The sequence below is a fragment of the Hypomesus transpacificus genome, unplaced genomic scaffold, assembly GCF_021917145.1.
Source record: "Hypomesus transpacificus isolate Combined female unplaced genomic scaffold, fHypTra1 scaffold_131, whole genome shotgun sequence".
NCBI classification, from domain to species: Eukaryota; Metazoa; Chordata; class Actinopteri; order Osmeriformes; family Osmeridae; genus Hypomesus; species Hypomesus transpacificus.
This window is the reverse complement of record NW_025813707.1, coordinates 432,068-455,402: the sequence shown is the minus strand read 5'-3', so window position 1 is coordinate 455,402 and position 23,335 is coordinate 432,068. Positions and strand designations below refer to the sequence as shown.

At 42.5% G+C, this 23,335-nt stretch overlaps 1 protein-coding gene across 3 annotated transcripts in view; it reads right to left on the bottom strand.

Annotated features, from left to right (window-relative positions):
* dqx1 (DEAQ box RNA-dependent ATPase 1) overlaps window positions 1-22,915 on the bottom strand; it is a 56,684-nt gene extending 33,769 nt beyond the window's left edge. For 2 of the 3 annotated variants that reach the window (XM_047050905.1, XM_047050906.1), the window contains exons 1-6: window positions 22,599-22,915; window positions 15,773-16,133; window positions 6,237-6,430; window positions 4,704-5,142; window positions 2,399-2,704; window positions 2,122-2,221 (exon numbers count right to left, since the gene is read on the bottom strand). In XM_047050905.1, coding sequence (XP_046906861.1) covers window positions 2,122-2,221; window positions 2,399-2,704; window positions 4,704-5,142; window positions 6,237-6,430; window positions 15,773-16,090 — 1,357 coding nt within the window. In that variant the 5' untranslated portion in view covers window positions 16,091-16,133; window positions 22,599-22,915. The remainder of the gene's footprint in view (window positions 1-2,121; window positions 2,222-2,398; window positions 2,705-4,703; window positions 5,143-6,236; window positions 6,431-15,772; window positions 16,134-22,598) is intronic. The other variant, XM_047050907.1, reaches the window with a different exon arrangement.
* Window positions 22,916-23,335: the final 420 nt, after the last annotated feature.

Here is a 23,335-nt window from a genome sequence, read left to right as displayed (position 1 = left end):
AAAATAGTACCAAAGCGAAAAAAAAAAACTGTAAAGAAACTGTAAACTTGAATATCTGGCTCCGTCGTTGTTCTAGCTCGGCAAAGCAAGCTAAATTAAGGCCGAATCCCAATACTACCCCTTACCCCTACCTCTTACCCCTAGCCCTTAGTTTAACCCTAGCCCTCAAAACTGAGTTGTAAGGGCTACAACCATAACAACCATAACAATATTGTGGTTAAATAAATACAAAAACCAAACGCAAAGTTGGGTAGTGGTCTCGCTCTTTCCTTTTGCGGCTAGACCCTAGACCTGGTTGTAACATTAGGGTTGCAAATTTTGTGTAATTAACTTTAAACTAATTATGTTTTCCATAACCGAGCACGCTAACAATCAATAATCGATTGATAATTAATAAGATACAAAACACGTCTTTTTGTCAGTTTAAGTATTATTTGAACAATTCTTGCGGCACATTAGTTTTGCGAAACATTAATTGGTGAAGCACAAACAATTTAAACGAACAGATTAATAAAACAATAAGGCTCTCGCTCAAAACGGCTGCTCTTGTCCGCCTACCCTTATTCAACAAAAGGCGCCGCCAAACAAAAAAATGTCAAATGGGGCGCCCTCTTGTAGTATAAAAGTTAATATGAGCTCCAGAGAAAATGCTATACAAAACATACATTGTCGGTTAATACATTTTTTATCTGTTAAAATCTTAAGGTCATTTAATCATCCCTAGTTTATGTGTTGATTAGAGTTGTGATTAAAGGTTTGGGTGGGCCTCAGAAGATTTTCAGATTTCAAATCAGGCCGTCCTTTAAACCATACGGGAATTAGTTTTGAGTGTTTGGCATATATTAACCCCTACAGTGTCATATCCAAAATGGCATCATACTCCCTCCACCGGCTTGTCATCATTCCACAATGCATCCTGGTGCCATCACTTCCCCAGGTAAACAGTGCACTAGTACTGTACATCCATCCACATAATGTAGAAGAGAACAGGACGCATCACCTTATTCATCAAGTGCACTCTGACCGGGCTGCAGCTAAGCAGCCCCTTAAAAAGCAGGGTGCAATTCAATGTGTGTGACAAATTCTTCCCGTTTCACCATTATCATTGTTATATCAACTGTCATTAACATTTGATGTGAATTGAGCCAAAGTAGACCTTATGTTGGTTCAGATGGTATAGCCTTCGTTGCCTTCGTGCATCGATGAGCCTTGGGCACTCTACACCCTGTCGCCGGTTTGTCCCTCCTCGGACCAACGTCAATAGGTACTAGGACTGGGCGATATATTGAATATTAGCGATAATATTGCAATCATTTTGACAACGATGTATAATGTGAATATATTGTGAATATTGAATATTAAAAAAATATATTATTATTTTTTGGTCCTTGTGTTGCTTGTGTTTTAAGATCACCGTCTGGCTACTCTGTGTTCACATACACACACAGACACAAACACACACACACAAACTGAAAATTGCACTCGCACAGGCACTCTCTTTTGCTCTCTTTTTGTCTTGTCACACAAGGACTTCTACATGAATTGTTCCATGTGAGGTCCATTTTGTACCATGTTATGGCAACTGCTAAAAATGTGCACTACACATTTTGTACTTTGTAACAATAGCTGTTCTATCGAAATGGTTTTGGTTGTTTTCTAATGGAGGCAAAAGAAAATGATGTTTTCATTTATTATTTGAATGCAAATGCAAACATATCGAGATATATATCGAATATCGTATTTTTTGGAGGCAATATCGAGATATCATTTTTTAAATATATATATCGCCCAGCCCTAATAGGTACTCACCACTGCTAACCAAGAGCACACCACAAGCCTTGCCGTTTCAGAGATTCTCTGACCCAGTCTTCTGGCCATAACAATTTGGCCCTTTTCAAAGTCGCTCATGTATTTTCTCCAACCCATTTCTCCTATGTGCAACAAGTTAACTACGAGAACTGATTCCTTGCTTACCATCACATATACGCAGACCTTGTTTATAGATTATCAACCTTATTCGCTTAATCTGTGAGTGGTTATAATGTTTTGGCTCATCAGTGTATGTTCCATACCTTTAGCAGGGAAAACAAGCATCCTATTAGGACTTCGAAGTGAATCTACCTGGTAAGTGACTGTTGATCCTCTGAGTGCGCATGTTTGCCTGGTGCTTGCTGATTGGCCGTAAGACCTGGGAGTCTGCTCTGATTTGTGGTTTATAAACCTATGAGACAAGAATGGGATGAGATCATCAAAGAATGGTTCATCAATTGACTTCTTTATCTCTACCAATGTCAAAACTACATACCATATTAACCACCATATTGCTTTTAGTACGCAAATAAAAACATGAAATGATTTCATGAAGCTACATGTCATTCAATCTTACTGAGTTACTCACTGTTTTCAGTTGAAGGCCAGTGTCAATGACGTATCGTATTCCAGGCTGAGAGAAGGAAGCTTCCCCTAATGTGTCTGTGAGTATGACTTTGCGTTTAACCCATGGCTCTGACCCTGGTGCTTTCAGATCCTCCTGGTTTTCTGAGCTTTCCGTCTTCCCCAGCACAGAGGCTTCAGGTTCGGGCTCGTAGATGCGCTGGGTGGCCCGGCCTAGGCCAACATGAAGGGGGAGGACTCGAAGAGGACCCAGCTGAGGACTAAAAGCCACAGACTCTTTCTCTAGTAGAAAGACACATTCCTCAATCTCCTGGAAGGGAGACATGGGAGATGGGGCAAGAAAGAAAGTGTATGTCAAAAGTGGAAACTTTACTGATGTATCTCCAGTACATGTCTGATGTGGCAACAGGATTTCCAATAATATTAAACTTCTTATTTCACAATGCTGAATGACCAAAGAATGCTTGAGGAGACAGGGGGACATTATTTCATGAGATGCTATAGCTACAGGAGCTTGCCTCTTTTATTGCACACCTAAAATATGATTTAGCAAGAGTTGTCCCAAAATAAATAAGAGCAAATAATGAACAAATTACAATCACGGAAACACTATCTTTATTTCACTGGTTTTCTTCACAGCACTCTATAATTGTAATTATCTTCTCTCAGGGAGCTGAGGGGGAGTGGTTATGGCGATAAGTTAAAGGGATGGGAATCTAAAGAGATAGCACTGAGGCTTTCATCTTTGACCCACGCTGCCCAACACTATCCCTTAACCTTCAGAAAGAGACATCTGTGTCAGTTTAACAACCAATATTTAGATGTTTTCTGCTATCTATTACCTTCTCTATCTGAAATACTTACACCACTCTCCCCCTCACTGTCTCTATTACAAACCTTTTACAATATTTTTTTTGTAAATATTTTTTACATACAACTGTTGCTCCTCAAAACACATGAAAACTGAAGAATCTTAAAAAACAGGATTATAAAACCAAGTCATAAAACAACAAAGTTACTGAGATGGAGGTAGGGTCGTGAAAAGTCTCGCGTATTGACGTTTGAGAACGTTACTTCTGGCTAAAATCAAGTGTCATTGGTCAATCAAAACGTTGAGCCTCGCCCACATTGAGACCACTCATTGGTCAATCAAAACGTTGAGCCTCACCCACATTGAGCCTGTGTCAGGTTACTGACCTGTTTCTCTGTCCCCAGAGCACATATGACAATAAACCACAATAACAAAGGCATTTTAAATTACACAAAAAAATACTAGGGGGATAATATTAGGGGATTTGAGAATTCACTGCATGAGAATTCACTGCATGCATTCAGAATATAGACACGCAGGTAGATTTCTAAATTATCACATTAAAACAGAGCTGGTTGTTCATATTTGCTACATTGTCACCTGAGAGAAGGCTGTTGAAATGCATTTTAATTTACAGCTGCAGATAGTATAATCATTGTAAAGACTGGTTTACATTTAGTAGACTATAGATTGTTATTCAGAGATATGTTTATCTCAACTCAGGGAATGGTGCAGCCTAGCCTGCAACTTCCCTCACAATATAGTTAATTCTGATCATGGGCGTATCTAGCCCTATTTTGGGGGGGGCCCCCAAAAGTTTCATTAGCCCCCCCAATTTAAAAAATATATAAATTCATATTTTAAATCTAAATGTGTTAATTTCTCTTCCTAAAACCCATTAGAGGACACTATTTAAAAGGATATTTTCAAAACTTTCTTCTGGGGGAACATGCCCCCAAACCCCCCTAGTCTTGCTGGGTCACAGGAAAAATAATAGGTTTTATCTAGGGGCTTAGCCCCCCCAAAAGTGGGAACCTAGATTCGTCCGTCCCTGTTTCTGATCATGTAATATCTTGTCATTTAGCTTCACCATCCTTACTCCCCAGTGGTGGAATGAACTCCTCGTTCAGCAAAGCACCCCTCAGTCACTGCCCACCTTTCCACAAGGTCTGAAAGCACATCTCTTTAGATTCTACCTGGACTAATGACTTTATCTAAGAGTACTGTATGCAGCACTTATCTGTACATTACTCGTGTACTTGTGGTGTCTGCGAAATTTACCTTTCTATGATGTATTTGAGACACTATGTTGTTGTTCTGTGTCTTGCAACACAGACTACTCATTGACAATAATCACTGTAATACTGTGCTTTACCTCTAGCCCTTGACAATCTGGTGCATTTACAATATTAATTTATATGTTGCTTTAGATAAAAGTGTCTGCTGAATGAATATAAATGTAAATCTCTACGCCATTTACTTAAGTATGTATTTTTACCTGGCCACTAGACAGGAACACCATCACATTTCCCTCCTCCCCTCGGCGATGTAGGTCCAATACCATGTGACATGCTGCTACAGCGGGCTCTCGCCCCATGGGGGGCTCCCGGTACACCGTTTCCACAGTAGCCAATGGTAGGGTATCCTCAACCATACCTTCCTCCTGACCCCTGGCAGGTTGATGTGTGAGAAGTGTGTCCAGAGTGAGGAGTGGAACCTCAGGGCCAAGGAAGGTGACAAGGCGTGGGGCAAGAGATGGGACAGTGAGTAGGACCACGCGAAGGTCGTGGCGCTGGCGGCAAAGGTCGAGGAGGAGGCCTAGGAGGACGTCAGTGGGCACGGTACGCTCCTGGAGCTCATCAAGGATCAGGATACCATAGTGGCGCAGTAGCGGGTCCGACATAATTTCTTCTAACAGTAGGGAGTCACTGACAAATCTAAAGGAGAAACGGAGGGATGGATAGATAAAGAAGGATATAGAAAAATACATTGCTATATGTGTTTCTTTTCATTTAGACTCTTTTCCCCAACACACCGTACACAAAGTACCATTGTACTGATACACACAAGGACATGTAAAAATCAGTATTTTATTTCATGCTTGAGGGGTAAAGGTGGAAATCCCTGTCAAAAGGGAGTTGAGATTACTTGTAATATGTGTGGGGGGATGGGGACGTGTCTTTATAGCATGTGCTGCTGTACTGTATGTGCATGCCTGTGTGTGTGTGTGTATGTTCCTCTAGATAAGGGGTGACAAACTCATTTTCACCGAGGGCCACATCAGTATTATGGTTGCCTTCAAAGGGCCAGTTGTAACTACAATGTTGTTTACGATGTAAAAACATTGTTTTCAGCTGTACCTTTTGTAAACATATTCTGCTGCGATGCAGTCCGCCTTTTAATTCTTGGACAATCTGCTGTTTTACTTGGAGGCTAAATTTGGCATATTTATCTCTGTGTTTGGTGTCAAAATGCAGACAGAGATTGTACTCTTTAACGACTGACATTGCCTCATAACACAAAATACATACATTTTTTTCTCCTTGAAAACATGTATTCGCCTTCCCAACTTTCTTGAATCTGCTTTCCATCCAGGGCCATTTGCAGCCTGCTTTGAATGGGGGTGCAGTGAATTCCGTATCATGATTACGAAAAGGGATCGTATTATTTGTTATATTGATACAATTTTCAAGACTGCTTATCAATCCAATGTGTTAATCAGGCGCGGAGCCAGACGTTGTAAACATTCGGGGATTAGCCCAAATTTAGGACGTATCCTGGGTTTGATGTGATAGTGACTTCCACAGTTAATGTGAGTGTGCCCAGCGCGCATCATAAGGCAGTTGTGCTGTATTGCGGGATTTGAAGTTTGTGTGTTATTGGTGCTTCATATCACCGTGCCATTAAAAAAAGATGATCTTGCGGACCAAATATAAATGTACGCCAGGCCGGATGTGTCCCTCGGGCCTTGAGTTTGACACGTTTGCTCTACATGTCATGTGTGCGTGTGTGATTATCTTCCCCTCCTTACCTGAGCAGCGTATCTGGTGTGCAACCATCCTCATGGGGGACCCTGTAGCCCACCTCTAGGCCTAGACTCAGGTCCATCTCGTCAGCCACCCTAAGAGCCAAGCTCGCAGCTGCTACGGAATGTGGCTGGGAACAGCAAACCAAACCTTGGGAAAATTCATTTGAGAGGGCGTATTCCACACACCACTGGGGTACCTGGGGAAAGAGGGATAGGTGAGGGAGACAGAGGGACGGAAAGGAGAGGGGTTACTGAAGGAATGTAAGTGCGATAAAGAGGAAGGATTAGATTTTTAGTCTTTCTGTCCTATGCTGACCATCAGTAGTGTAAGAGAGCACATATACTGTATGCATCTGTTTGTAGACTGGATGATGCTCTGCCCCCTCTTTTCAGGTGCTAAAGAACAGTGTTGGGGAAGTTACTTTCAAAATGTGGATTAATAGTTACTGTCATTTCAGAGTAATTAGTTATATTACAATATTACTGTTTCTGAATTGTAATGCTTTACACTACTGTTGGGTTACTTTCACCAAAATAACCGCAGAAGTATTCCAAAATGCTAAATTGAGCTTATTGCAGCTCATTATACATCCAGTAGAGCGTTTCCTTGGTGTTGCACATCAATTGGACTATAATGTTCTTATCCCTGTCTCTGATTAACTGAAAATGATGGGAGTCCATCTCACAAATGTAGAATCAGTCTCTTCAGTCTCTATTTCAACAGGAAATAGTGTTACTCTTTTACTCACAGATTTTCTTTTTCTCTGGTGCCGAAAGGTTTGTGGTGTTGGTGAATAAAAAAAACAAAACAACACCTAATATAGGATTAAAATATGCTGTAACGCGCGTTACCGAGTTACAGCAAAAAGCAATTCATTACTATAATCTACCAACACTGCTAAAGATTTGCTGAAGGAAATTCTGCATGCCTTTCTCTACACTGAGGAAAGTGCGCACAATGTGCGCGTAAAAGCATGGCGAGGTAAAACATGCCGCACTGAGGTAAAAGCGCAGACTGCCTGTCGCGGTGACTGAAAATGGCAAATTGCACTTTTCCGTGTCATGCATATGCATTCACGGGAGGGTCAAGTGGGAGTTTCCCATAAAAAGATGGGAGGGGATGCATAAAGTGCGCCTAATTATGTATTCCGTTGTCTGTACAATAAACGCCCGTGAAAGCACACCTCTAATTTGCAGTGAAAATTCTCTGCTTCTGAAAAGCAGGTGTAAACCAGGATGTGGGTTTCCTCGCATATGCATCTTGGTGAAATGGCAGCAGTAATCAGAGCAAGACGAAGACATAGGCCAAGGAGACGAGCTGAAAATATTTTTGCCACAAGGATCACACTTTTTCAGTTGAGTGAACACAAAATCATTACGCAATACAGATTAAGCAGCCATGCAATATTACAGTTTTTTTATCTGTGTAGAATTCCGCCCTTGTATAATATTTAAATTTGCTGTTACCTCATCAACTTCGTTATCACTAAATCTTGGTTTTCGCAGTTGTGACTTTGGTGGCTGATCCATGATAGAAAAAGAGAAGGCGCGTTCAATTGCACGTTTAAATGCTCGCAATTTACTGTATAGTGGGCGGAGAAAGGCGCTGATTACTCGATGAACTGCAGGTTTGGTAAATACGACATAAGCTTAAGGATCACAGCATGCGCTTTTTGCGGGTTGGCCATGGTGCTGATAACGCTACGTTTGCAAATGTACGTGCATGAGGGCCTGCAGGTGTTTTCACACCTTGTGTATTGTATTGGAGTATATGAAGCAGTATGGAACTGTCAGGGCCCTCTCTTAAGTAATCTTAAAAGTAATCTTTTCCAATTTTATTTGATCAATTCATAATTTGACAATCTAAAGACAATGTTTTTGAAATAAACCCTTCAATCCTGCCTATTAGGTTTGTATTGGAATGTGACGAGTTGAGTGAAAAAATCCCCTTTTGTCACCTTATCAGAATTTTGCTGCCTCTGTTGGGAGGAAAATGCTATGCAGCCCTGTGATCGGTTGTCCAGCTATGAATTTAGGGCCGAATAATAGTAATTCAATGAAAGACAAATTTCCATTTATGGTAAAATTGACCAATCATATATTCCCTCTAAATGGGTGGGCTTTGTTATCGCTAACTTTATGACAAGTTCCGCCCGCTGTGGGGAACGCGATGACAAGCTAACAAACTAGCTAACGTTAACTTGTTTGTTCACTTCACAATGGAAGGCACGAGTAACGTTCCCGCTAATGAGGAGCAGTGGCAATTTTAAACTCTTTTTAGTGGTGCTCAAGCACACCTATATTTCATCTGAGTGCATTTGTGTTTAAGCTGAGTGAACATCTTGACTGCCGTCTTACTAGTGAGGTTAATCAGACTTGTTTTATTATTGTGTTAGCTAGACTAGTCCCACAGGCAGAGCTTTAAAGTTTAGCAGCTAGAGATCAAGTTTCGGGGTAGTTGCAGCCGCGCTTTGTTTTCATTATAATTAACTAGGGCCATCGTCAGCTGTGCCTTAGCATATGTAAGGGAACTAGCACTGCAGAGGCAGCCTCATCTGGCAGCCTCGGCGCACGAAGACTCGGTCGAACAAAGACAGGGAGTCTACCTGCAGGAGTCCACCGAGGATGGCCATCGAGGCGGATCACCTCTTCTGATAAGCATCAACCTATTTGTAGTCTAATCCATCTCGAACATATTCATAGCTAGAATGTGTTTCTACAGCATTCCCGTTCATTACACCACTCGCAGACGTAGACATGTCACAAAGTATATACGGTCCACTTCTAATCTTAGCTACCTATCCAGATCTTCTCCACCTGCCCTCTCACTTTCTTTAGGGCTCTGGAACTGCCAGTCTGCTGTGAACAAGGCAGACTTCATCCCGGCGTTTGCATCCCAAGCTTCTCTTCATGCCCTTGCGCTGATAGAGACATGGATCCGCCCAGAGAACACTGCAACTCCAGCTGCTCTCTCCGTCAACCACTCGTTCTCTCACTCACCCTGCTCAACTGGGGCAAGGTGGTGGGACAGGTTTGCTTCTTTCCCCACTTAAATACACATCCACCACACCCTCTGTTACTGCCAAATCATTTGACCACCATTATGTGATGCCAACAGATCCTACCAAAGCATTCTTAGTTGTCCTTTATCTCCCTCCAGGGCCGCTAGCTGACTTTGTGGAGGAGCTGGACATGCTCCTCAGCGTCCTCCCGAATGATGGAACACCGCTTATAATCCTTGGGGACTTCAACATCCACCTCGAAGGAGCGCAGGCCGTCGACTTCAAGTCTCTTCTGACTTCCTTCAACCTGACACTGCTGAACACACCGGCGACCCAAAAGGAAGGAAAACAGCTCGACCTAATCCTGACACGTAACTGTATCACTGACTTAACCACTGTAACCTCACTACACATCTCTGATCACTCCTTTATCCAATTATCTGTGTCTCTCCCTCCAACTCCTCCTACCTCCCCTCCCCTCGTAACTTTCCGCCGCAACCTCCGCTCTCTATCCCCCTCCTATTTCTCCTCCATTGTAACATCCTCCCTCCCTCCCATTAACAAGTTCATGTCCCACCCCACTGACACTGCCACCAACACCCTGTTATCCACATTAACTGCATCACTCGACACTCTCTGTCCCGTCAGGCCTGCGCGAGCTTCTCCCTCCTGCCCGTGGCTCACGGATGTTGTTAGTTGAGAACGGTCCATCCTTCGGGCAGCTGAGAGGAGATGGCGCAAGTCCAAAGCCGGTCTGGACCTTGATAAGTATCACTCCCTCCTTAAATCCTTCTCTGCCCGAAAAACTGATGCTAAAACCCACTACTTCCAGAACAAAATTAACTCTGCATCAAACCCTCACAAAATTGTCTCTACCTTCTCCACCCTTCTTAACCCACCTCCCCCACCCCCCCCCCCCCCCCTCCACCCTGTCAGCAGACGACTTCCCTTCCTTCTTTGAAAAAAAGTAGCTGACATTAGCAGTCGGTTCCCTGAACCGTTCGCCTTTCCTATCCCCTCACCCTCTATGACTGACCCTACTAAATGGCTTAACTTTTTTCTCCCCTGTCCGAGGCAGAGATCTCTGAACTCATTCTCTCTCATCGCCCCACCTCCTGTCCCCTTGATCTCCTGTCCCCTCCCCTCTCTTTCAAACCATCTCTCCCTCCATCATAACTTTTCTTCTCCATGTCCTTAACTCTTCTCTCACTTCCGGCACTTTCCCCTCTGCCTTCAAACAGGCCAGAGTTACCCCTCTACGCAAAAACCCTCCTTTAACCCAGCCGTACTCCAGAACTACAGACCGGTATCACTGCTACCCTTCTTTTCTAAAACAATTGAACGCGCTGTATCTAACCAAACTTTCTCTCTCAGAACAACCTGCTTGACCCCAACCAATCGGGCTTCAAGACTGGCCACTCCACAGAGACTGCCTTCCTGTCAGTCACCACTGCCCTCCAGTCTGCCAGAGCGGTTTCGAGGTCATCCGTCATCATTCTGCTGGACCTTTCTGCAGCATTTGATACGGTTAACCATCAAATCCTGCTCGCCAGATTTTCTGAGATGGGCATCACTGGCACTGCACTCCAGTGGATCTCATCCTACCTCTGGAAGATCCTACCAGGTCTCCTGGGGAGGCAAAATGTTGGGCCCCCGCCAGCTCTCCACTGGTGTCCCACAGGGCTCCGTCCTTGGACCCCTCCTCTTCTCCCTGTACACGACCCCGCTTGGACCAATCATCACCTCCCGTGGCTTCTCCTACCACTGCTACGCTGACGACTCGCAGCTGTACCTGTCGTTCCCCCCGACTGATCCGGGGATCTCAGCTAGGATCGAGGCCTGCCTCACAGACATCTCCACCTGGATGACCGAGCACCACCTCCAGCTGAACCTCGCCAAAACAGGACTCCTCATCATCCCGGCCAAACCCTCCATCTCCCACGATCTCTCAATCACCCTGGGATCAGCGACGGTGACCCCTTCATCCTCTGCCAGGAACCTCGGGGTGACCATGGATCCCTCACAGCCCACATTGTTGCGGTCTCCCGGTCGTGTAGATTCACCCTCTGCAACATCCGGAAGATCAGGAGACACCTGTCTGAGCATTGTACCCAGCTGCTAGTCCACACACTTGTCTTCTCAAAGTTGGACTACTTCAACTCGCTGCTTGCCGGTTTCCCAGCATGCGCAACCCGCCCTCTCCAGAGGATTCAGAATGCGGCAGCCCATCTGGTCTTCAATTTACCTCTGTTACCATTTTCTCCTCATCTCCCTCCACTGGCTTCCCATCACGGCCCTGGATCAGATTCAAGTCCCTGGTACTGACGTTCCGAGCAGTGAACGGGACTGCACCCGACTACATCAAGTCTCTCCTCCAGCCTTACCCGCGACTTACGGTCTTCTTCTGACAACAGTCTGGTGGTCCCACCGCTCAAGAGCGCCCGGTCCCAAAACAAGCTCTTCTTCTGCCTGGCCCCCCAATGGTGGAACCAACTCCCCACCTCCATCAGAGACACTGACTGTCTCCCCACCTTCAAGAATAGGCTCAAGACGCACTTGTTCCGTGAGTACAACGGCACTTAGGAATGATTGGCTGGACTCAATGTTTCAGGATCACAAATACTCTTAGAGAGTTTTGTTGCTCTTGTTAGTTAGTCGTAACTGACTTAAAACTATTGTACTTCCTGTGTAATATATTTTTGTTGCTTGCTTTTTTCCCCACAGGTACACCCTTGCACTTTTGAGGTTCATGTTGTTAAATTGTTTCATTGTAACTTGTTCAACTACATGCTCTAATGGTTCTTCCCTTTGGGACTTATTTAGTTTTCACAATGTATGCTTCATGTTTTGGCTACCCGCAATGTTTGAGGCTATCTCATTGTTATGGTCAGTGACCTATGCACTTTTGTAAAATTCTCTTTTGGAAGTCGCTTTGGGTAAAAGCGTCTGCTAAATGCATAAATATAAATCTCAGCACCCCTAAAAATAATAATAAAAAAATTGAATTATTATGAATTCATATTACTTAATAGTTTTAGTGCTCTAATGTAAGAGCAAACGTGTCTGTTAGTGACAGATAAAACAATTACAGGTTCAAAGGGCTTTTAACATGTTTCATATCCAGTGTCGCCATGCTCCTTTAACGTTGGTAGTCTGCTAGTAAAACCAAAGGAGAAGAAGTAGGTAGTTAACTTCATGATGCAGATTAAGAACACAAGTCACATTCTCATTGGGGGCTGAGCCCCCCTAAAGGTCTGATCCTAGAATCGCCCCTGGTGAGGAGGACATTGTTTCACATTTGTTATATGCGTTTTTTTCAACGAGTGATTGGGGTCAGAGGGCCAAGGTTTAAGAGTCACGGTTTCCTACTGATATGAAGTATGTCCACTCACTATGAATGTCTATCTCTCTCCATCTCTCTCACTTTGTTTGTGACTTGCTCACCTCCCCCTGAATACAAAGACACCCTACCCCAAATGGGAAAATAAATTACAGTAACTCAAAACAGATCGCTGATTGGATGCACAGTAACTAACAGGAAATAAGAAATTGATTGACAGAAGTACAAAATGCAATAATGAGAAAGTTACGTGCACCAGGACAGTTGTTTGGCTATCGAAGCATGTAGCAATTACTTATGCAAAAGTATAAATTGCGTGTTAATCGTAAACATCGATAACCAAACAACGATCCTGGTCCATGTTTCGTACTTCTGTCGATCAATTTCTTATTTCCTGCTAGTGTGCATCCAATCAGCGACGAAAGTGTTGTATCTACCCTTTCCATTTTGAGTTAATGTAATTTTGTTTCCCATTTGGGGGAGCGTGTCTTTGTATTCTGGGGGAGGTGAGCAAGTCATCCTATTTGGGGGGGAGTTGACTCGTATTTGGGGGAAGTGTTTTCATTTGGCGGATGTACTCATATTAGTGGGTGTGTTTTGCACTTCAGGGCCACCATAGTAAACCACTGGGAGCAGAACCCCCCATTGGCAGTGCTCTATAATTTAGAAAAATCTCACCAAAAGTCGCTACTGACTACAAAATCTCGCAAAAGTTGTGATATTGCGTGGTTATATATTGTGTCAACCTTAATGCTGTGTTCACACCAAACTCAAACCAAATTATTTGCGCGTCAAGATTACGAAGATGTAAAGTCAATGCAAACCTCTGTCTACCTCTTGATGATGATTTCTTACTAATATGATTACTGTTAATATTATCTAGTAGTAGTGGCTAGATAAAGCATCATACACAGTTGACAACTTTACGTTGCTCCGATCAGGTTTTTTGGTGCCGATCACCGATCACTGAAATCAGTATCTGCTGATCCGATAATACCAATCACCGATCACGGTGTTGATTGAAGCATTATATTTATTGTGTAGCATTATTTATGAAATTAATTATTCGTAACAACATTGGTATTGTATTTTAAGTATTTAAATTACGAGACGAGAGTATCATGAATCGACAACCATCTGTTTTATTGCAGGAAACGTGCAACATTCCACTGTAGAAGCTATCTCGCTTACTATAAAATGTGTAAATAATAATCAATATTTAAATAAAAAATATATAAATCTTTGAAAGTCACAACAATAGACCGACGATGCGTCTTCCACTTGCGATGACATCAATTATGGCACGCTGTGCCAAAAGTCCCTCATGCACAGCGAGCTGAAGGGTGTGCGCCATGCACGGTAGGCTAGGTAAACGCGCGTCCCTCATGGCCTTCTCCATGTTCCTGGCGTTATCCCGCAGAATGACGTGCACCTTTTGCTGTCGGATTCCCCATGCTTTAAACATTTACATTTACATTTATGCATTTAGCAGACGCTAAATGTCGCGCTAAATGTTTTATCCAAAGCGACTTCCAAGAGAGAGCTTTACAAAAGAGCATAGGTCACTGATCATAACAACGAGGTAGTCCCAAACATTGCAAGCAGCCAAAACATGAAGCATACATCGTGGAAAACTAAACAAGTGCCAAAAGGGAAGACCCATAAGAGCATGCAGTTATACAAGTTTACAAATTAAAACAACATGAACCACAAAAAGTGCAAATTAAAACAACATGAACCACAAAAAGTGCAGGACTGTACCTGTGGAAGAACAATCAATAGTAAAATATTTCACAGCAAGTACAAGACTTAACCTCGTTATAACTAACCTACAAGAGCAACAAGGCACTCAATAAGAGTCATTGTGATCCTGGAGGAAACTAGCAACAGGTCTAGCCAAGCATTCCTAAGTGCCGTTGTACTCCCGGAACAAGTGTCTTGAGCCTTTTGAACATGTCAGTGAAAGCTGCAACAAGAGCCTCCGCGGTGTGCGATCCGGGAAACTCTTGTGAGTGAAGCACCACTTTGGTCAGCTCGAAGTTTTTATTAATAAACTGCGCAGTTAGGCTCAGCATTGACATAGGACAGACACTCAAACTCCAAATGTCACTCGTGAAGTTAACTGCCTTGATGTTGTCCTTCATAAGGCTATTGATGTGCATGTAAACATTTTGGTACAATTCCAGCAGACAAACATCAGTTAGGTATTTTCGGCCCGGCAGCGTATAGCGTGGGTCCAAGCAGGATACGAGGCGTTTGAACCCGGCATCTTCCACAACAGACAGCGGCTGCTGATCAAGGCATATGAATTCCATTACCTTTGCATTTAATTCCTTTCGTCTCTTGTTGTCATTGCTGTATGGTTGGTGTCGATTCAACGTCTCTGTTACGGTCAGCTGAGTGAGTGGCGTTTGGGAAGAGGTTGCACGTTCGTTGTCTTTATCTGCTTTAGCGCTAGCCAATTTCGTAAACTCCTCAAATTCCTTAATGTGACAAGCCTTCAAATGCCGTATGAGGTTTGTGGTGTTGAAACTCCTTGGATGCGTTCCTCCACGGGGAACTACTTTTGAGCAGACGTTGCAAACTGCAAATGTATTATCTTTCTCCGACACCTTGTAATATTGCCAGACCGGCGAAGCCATTTTGTCTCAGTCGTTTCACCTACCCGCCACCGAAGATGGGGGCCAATGAAATTTAATAACATGGAGAGACAGCCAATCACAAGCTTTTTTTTTTTTTAAGAATAATTTCTTACCATTGGCGTTCTCTAACATTTTATTGAAACGTCTGTGATAGTAGTTCTCGCAGATTTTATGTCATCTGATCGGCCATGTTTGATCGGCCGTTTTGACAACGCCGATCTGATCGGCGCCGATATGGATCGGCGCCGATCAGATCGGAGCATCCCTACTTTTAGCTCTATCTATCTTAATTTACAGGGCAGTGGTTATTTAAGTTTGTTGGTAATGGTAACAGCTAGCTACTATTAAGATAATATTAGAAGTAGGCCTAATCATCCTAGTAAATAGTAACCATTTTTAAATCCAATTTTACCAATGTAATCTAATATAGCGTTTGCTCTAGCTACACACGCCTTGCTAATCCCGATTTTCTTTGAAAATGTGTTGCAATTTGTTGCAGCGCCGCTGTGTGTGTGAATGCCCCATTAAGTTTGTGTCATTCACCTTCCCCCTCACCTGTGTGCTCTTGCCTGTCCCACTCCGGGCACTGACTACCACCATGCTGTGGCTCTCTAGGTGTTCCAGCAGGCTGTACTTCATCCTCCACATGGGCAGGCTCCTCCTCTCCTCCAGCAGAGAGTAGTACCGAGAGGAGAAGGGCAGTCCGTCATATGGGTTCACCTCCAGATCCCCTAGCCCCACATCCTCTGTGCTTCCTATGTCAACATCAAGGTCCCCAGACAGGAGAGAGGAGACAGAGAGGGAGTCTAGGGCTGAAGGGGGGCGCCGGGTTGAAGTGGGGGACGTCGAGAAGGTGGCGTTGGGTCCTGACATTGCTGGGAGTGTGTGTTTGTGGGGAGGGGGGGGGGGTATTTGCCTATTTGTGAACAGAAGAGAAGGGATAAAAAAATGAATGGAGTGAGATTTTTGGGGGGTTAAAATAAACTTTGATTAACAGGCTCTTTAAGTCTATAGCCCCACTTCACTGATATACCCTAATGCACAACGATACTCCTAAAAACCCATGTGAATACATAGTGAAGGAGCAATTCTATAGGGAGTTAGATTAGTTTCATAACGAATAACGATTCACAAACGTATTTCATGATTCACAAATAAACGTAACGCGATTCACAAATGTATTTAGTGATTCACAACTGTAACGCGATCCACAAGTAAATGACCCCTTTTACATTTGTTTGCAACCTGACAAACACAAGTTACAAATCGGAGAACACGAGTTACAAATCGGAAAAACACGAGTTACAAATCCCTGCATTTGTGTGTGGATTTTTGGAACTTTCCTGACGTGCTTTGATTCACAAATGCATTTTTTCTAAAAGATATGCTCTGCAGCCTATCAGATGTCTCTTCCAATTTCACAGCTCACACTTAGCTTGCTAAACGTTAGCCTAGGAAACACTTAAAATGACTAAACATGGATTCTGCCATTCTCAAGAATATTAAATCACGTATGATAATCAGCTTAATAAGATTAACAAGCAATATTTCACCTGCATGCTACCAGGCGACATTGCTCGTGATCTGAAGGAGACAGTGTCTGTTATTATGGCAGGTTGTTGAAGTCTGCATAGACACGTTAATGTGATTGGTTAAATTGGAAGAGACAATCTGATAGGCTGCAGAAAATGTATTTTAGAAAAAATGCATTTGTGAATCTAAGCACGTCAGGAAAGTTCCAAAAATCCACACACAAATGCAGGGATTTTTTTCTCGTGTTTGTCCTATTTGTGACTCGTGTTCTCTGATTTGTAACTCGTGCTCTCCGATTTGTAACTCGTGTTCGTCAGGTTGCAAACAAATGTAATGGGGTCGTTTATTTGTGAATTGCATTACATTTGTGAATCACGAAATACATTTGTGAATCGCATTACATTTATTTGTGAATTATGAAACTAATCTAACTCCATAATTCTATGTTATGGAGTTTTAAACAGCAGTGATACAGTAGTTGTGCTGTGCATATACACACAGGTGCTTGTCTTGTTATAAGGCCTGTGCAATCAGACAGCTTAGTGAAGAGTGAGCGGTTCTCTCTTTTCAGCTGTGCTATTCCATCCTCCCCTGGAATGTCTGCATTTGCCTTGTAGGCATGTACACTAGATCACAACAAACAGTTTGATGTACCCAACCAATCTCTCACAGAAATCAATTCACTGACACATACATATAAAAACAGTACCGCACCCAAGGTAAACACATGATAATTACTACACTGGAACACATGCAACATAGTCACTTATATTTATCACACACTCATACCTGAGTACTATCCCTACTGACAGGCCTAAAAAACGTAAATGGAGTAAGGGCAAAGACAATTACGATAACGCAATATATAGAATACCAGTTTGCCTAACTGCCTTTGTCAATAAATGCCTGAAGCTAGAGATTCATGGATACAGTCTAAAATTACTTAACTCGATAGGCAAATTGCACAAAATTGAGTTAATTACACATTAATGGCAGGACCCAAATAGCACAGTGGTAGTCTGTGTGAAGGGTAGGGTAACTGAAACATTACATAAGGAAGAATATCAGATTGATTTTAAAAGCATCAGGGTAGGCTTTGTAGTATTCATCAACAAGGACCGATTACACTTTCCTATTTACTGCGTTGTCTCAGTTAAACTATCAGGGCTTGGAAATACTGCGACTTGCTAAATACACAGCTGCAAGACCCAGTTAAATGTTATATACAGCTAGCTAGCAAACTAACGTTAGCTAGCATCGCTAACAACATTGGCTAACTCAACTTCGGTAGGCTATCCTCAGTGCTAGCTGACCATTGAAGTTGACGCTGTGTGCTCAAAGATTCGGACGCAAGTGATAGATTCCGTTGGTCAAGAGAAAAAGTGCTAAGATTAGATTCCAATTGGCCCAAAGAAATGTCAATTATAAGAATTATCCAATAACGTTTCGCAATTCTAAGCCTGCATGGCCCCCCCCCCCCCCCCACAAAAAAAACTCTGGTTCTACACGATTCACGTAAATGACCCAATTGACCAAGAAAACGGCGACAAGTTTGCAGGTCTGGGAAGAAACGGTTGTGGACGATAATGGGGCCCCGAACGTTGGAGATTTAGAGTGGACGATAATGGGCCCCTTACACTATGTGCGCTGGGAGCGCACCGTTTAAGTTTGAAAGTTGAAAAGTTTGTGTGTCCGAAACGCTTTGTGATACAGTACAGTTTACAGAGCACAGTATATGTTCTGTAGCTACTATTGCACTAAATGGTAACACCTGAATACGTTATGCAAATATTAGAGCTGTCAAAAGATTAAAATATTTAATCGCGATTAATCGCATTAATGTCATAGTTAACTCGCGATTAATCTCAATTAATTGCACATTTTTATCCATTCTAAATGTCCCTTGATTTCTTTTTCATCCATTCTTTTTTCAAATTTCTCTTATCGACATGGAAAAGTGGTTCGGATTGCTTCGTGCAAATGTTTTGTTTTTTTTAAACAACATTGTAATCGCCTGGCTTTGACGAGCAGGCGGAGAATTCGCATCAACTGTGTGCTTGGCCATCAAAATTGTATTTTAGACTCCACGACGTGCTGCGATGATAGCTCAGTTCAGAACACACTGATCACTTTGGTCTTGTCAATGGAACCATTTGGCAACCTTTTCAAAGTAAACTTTCCATTCAGAATATTATTGGCATCCATTTCGGCGTCTGGCGCTGGCAATCAACTCGAAACGTAACGTTAGCCTACTACCAGAGAATGTCTAATATCCATAAACGGGCTCTGCTACTACTCTTTAGCCGGCTCGCAAGCCCAAACGTATGTGTGGCGTGCCTGTTGTTTTGTTTCCGGTCTAGCTAGATCCGGTGTGGTATTGTAGTTTTTCTAACGTCAGTGGTTGTTGCAACAGAATGTGAAAAAAACTACTAAGTTTGCTAGGTCAAAAAGAGCGTTAATCGCGCGATAAAAAAATGTACGCCTTTAATTCAGGTTTGCGTTAACGCCGTTAATAGCGCGTTTAACTGACAGCACTAGCAAATCTCCAACTTGTTTGTTGAGATGTTAATAAATGGGAGCTTCCTCAAGCAGCCATCTCGAACCCTTACATATGGTAATTAGACATTGAAACATGCGGCTTATAGTCCAGTGCGGCTTAAATATGTGCACATCATTCAATTTAGCTGCTGCGGCTTATATTCAGATGCGCCTCATAGTCCGAAATTTACGGTAATGTGTTTACTGATGTCAAAACTGCTTGCACATTGCAAATGTACATGCAAGCGCTGTATGGTGAATTATGACAACTCACTCAACCATTGTGCATGTAATGACTGATGTAATGAACTAAATGTCTAGATGTTTGTGGTGGTAAGACAATTTAATAGAGAACCAATATAATACCTTTTAATCAAAATAACATAAGTCATTGATGACTAGGGCACCGTACATGCATACTAAGATCGGATATCGGCCCCGATATTGACAAAATAGCTGGATCGGGGATCGGAAAATGTAGCCGATCCACTGGCCGATCCATGCAACCTTTAGATGCGTGAGTTCTAAATATTTCCGACGGTGCCCACAGCAAGCATAATACTCAAAGCAATGCTACTAGCATGCGTGTGTTACCTGTTAGCCTTCTCATTAGTACATGTTGAAGCCATACAGCGTTTGTTGCATAGTTTTTGTCTATCGGAAAATATTCAGTTGGAATTTTCGAAATCGCATATGCAACGTTACGCTGTGAGACCCGCATTCGAACAATCACATATGTGCAACGCTACTCGTTCTACACTGTAGATTCTACAATAGTAGAGACGTTGAGCTGTAGGAAATTGGCGTGCTCCTAGCATTGTGCTTTTGGATGTGCTTGATTAAATTGGTATTATTGTACTACTACCACCACCCCTCAAAACATTTACTTTGCAGACATTGCAAACAGCTGACAAACTAGACAGCCATCTCTTCTCACTCCATGTTGCTTTTAAGTTTCTGTCCACTGGTTGGACATGAGCTGTACACTGCACGGTGCAATGCTTTAAGCTAAAAACTTCCATGGTTTACACACCAGCGACCACAAATAAATAAGAATTCAAATATTTTTACAAACATTGTTGACAATGTTTGGTTGCTGTTTGATTACTATTGTATGTTTGACCAATACACTATTTTGTTTCTACAGCTGCATTTTATTTAGGCCCTACGTTTGATTACATTCTATTTTTGCATTTTGAATGCACAATTGTTTTTTAAATAACAAATAAATAAGAATGCAGTAGATTACACCTGTTATTTTGTCTTAGTTAGGAAAGTCTGGTGCCTTTAGTCTTTTCCACATGGTGGAAGGAAGGTATAAGGTGGGAGGTATACAGTTTATTATTAATTCAACAACGGTATCGGATCGGTATCTGGTATCGACAGATACACAAAGCCCAGGCATCGGTATCGGTCTCGGGACTGAAAGTCGGATCGGTGCATCCCTATTGATGACATAGGAAACAGCAGACAAATGAAGGCTACATAATCATTTGCATGAATGTAGCCTACCACAGCATTGACAATTTGACTAGAATAGATGATGTAGAGGTTGAACAAGTACTTCAGAGATGACAGAGAATTTCAATTTTGATCGAGGGAAATATAGGTACCAAAACCACTGAGAAAAACTGTCATCACCAGCTGCATCACGGGCAGTGCACTATATCTATAATTCCAGAAATGTGTGCGTCACCGACATCATTGTGGGCACTGTGCCCTATCTATAATTTCAGGAATTAGTGTGTGCCACACATTTTATCACAGGCACTCTGCACTATCAATAGTTCAAGTAATCTGTATATGTGTGCTTCATTGACATCTTAAACATGGACTGCATCACAGGCACTGTGCACTAGTTTTTATTAGTAACCTAACTTCCGATGGGGCACTTTTATTTTGAAAGGTGCGCAAGTTGATATAGCTGTCTCGAGTTATACCAGAGCCTGTTTAAGCAGAGCCTTGCCACTCCCTATTAAGCCCCATTGTACCGAATTTGGTTGCAGTTCCACCAGAGTTCCACTGTGGGTGATCGCAAGCGATTGTATGTTGAATGGGAGTCTATGGAGCTAAACAGCTAAATTTGTCTCTTTCACCTGATTGTCGTTGAGAAATCTCCGATTTGATTGTAGTTTTTGCATGTTCAACATGGATTATACGTTGAAAGTTGAATGAACGAGTACTTATGTCCTTTTGATTTCTTACAGGGTGAGTCGTTGTTGCCCATAACACGCTAGCATTCTGCTAATGAATGCTGATTGGTTAGTGAAGGACTGATACGACCAGAGCTCCCGCTTGATGGCATCCGAAGCGGAATCAGAATGTCAGAGCATTAGCAACATTAGCAAGCCAAAACTCTTTCTAGCATGTGTATTGACAGGGAGAGCCTAACCTGTCAGCTGTGTTGTCGATGCCCTGAGAGAAAAAAGTAAGTTACCAGAGCTTGCCCTAAAGCAGTAGCTCTGGTCGTACGATGTGTATGACGTCAAATACATTTTCAAAAGCTTTTTAGAACAGAAAGGCGACTTTAAAACAATCTAACAGCCAGCAGTGTGTATTTTCTTTGCCTCCCCTTTCGAATCCAGAATTCAAATTACTAGACAAAAAATTATATCCTGAGAAAAGTGGATTTTGAGGGGTTCCGCTCCATAGACCTCCATTCATTCTGCACTCGCTCGTTAGCGCCCTCACATGGTACTTCAACCAGTTCAGAACCCGGAAGTTTCCTGAGAGTGGCAGTTCTCTCTATATTAGACATTCTCTGGTTATACAGTTTTATGCCACCTACCAGCCAATCAGAACCCGCCCCCCCCCCCCTCCCATGGGAGAAGTTTAATATTAATTTGGAGGATTATAGCACAAAAAAACAAAAAAGGGCACTAGGCCTACAATGATGCATGGTGATATGTATACTAAATTGTTAGAACGTTTGTTTTAGGGATATAGGCCTACATCTATTTTTGACAACGCTATTACTAGTGAATGGGAGGAAGGTCCATTATTATCCTATGATGCTCATTAACCACAATGCGATACTGTGAGAGTGGATGTGAGGAACTGTTAAGAGGACAAAAGGATGATATGGAAACTTGGCTCCTGTTGACGAAAGACAAAGGATGACGCCACCTGTAGGCTAAGCAACTCTTCCTTCTTGCTTGTTCTCTCCCCCCTTACTACTCTCTCTCTCTCTTTGGTTTCTCGTGTCAAGATGGAATCGACCTGCCAGGGGCTACGTGTCAGCTGACAGTCACACACTCAAAAGCAATAACCATTAGCATTTAAATATATTTTAGAAAAACGTACATCTTACCTCTAATACATTACTGGTATTTCGCCAAAGCGAAAGCAGGACTCCCGGATTTCAAGAAATATTCTCTGATGTCGGTGGAATGCACAAGCTATAGTCCACTGTTTACTGTTGCACGCTAGAGTCCACTTAAATGTCTCAGAACGGACACCGAAATAACAATCAAGAGGGTTATTTCAATTGGCTAAATCATAAATGCTCATTCCTTAGGTTTACCAGGTCCCTGGCTTATAGGCTATCTGTGACTGATGACACGGATAGAAAAAGCTAGTCGTTGATCTGTCAATTCGCCGCCATGTTTGACAGTCTCACCGTGCGCAGGTGGAGTCTACAGTCAAAGGGGGCGGAGTTGTAATCTGCTGGCTGACAAAAAAAAGTAATATAGGCCTATGCTTATCAGTGACGGCTGACAAAAAAATTGGTGGGGACAGGAGAAAGAAAAAAAACTAGCTACTAGCGTGTTTGTAGCAATAAACCGACCATAGCAACTTAATGTAAATTTACTAAATAACTACCTAATGCACCTGATGTGTATGCCCATCTTCCATAGCTCTAAATAGCAAATACATTATCATACTTTATAGCCTATCGATTGTATTACAACACATAGGATGAAAATAACAAAATGGGCCAGGTGAACGAGAGGAACATAGCCTATACATAATCACTGCGGGCATGGGAAGATTTTACACAACAAAACCCTCTGTTTAATGTTTTAATGAAAAGTAAGATAGTTACAG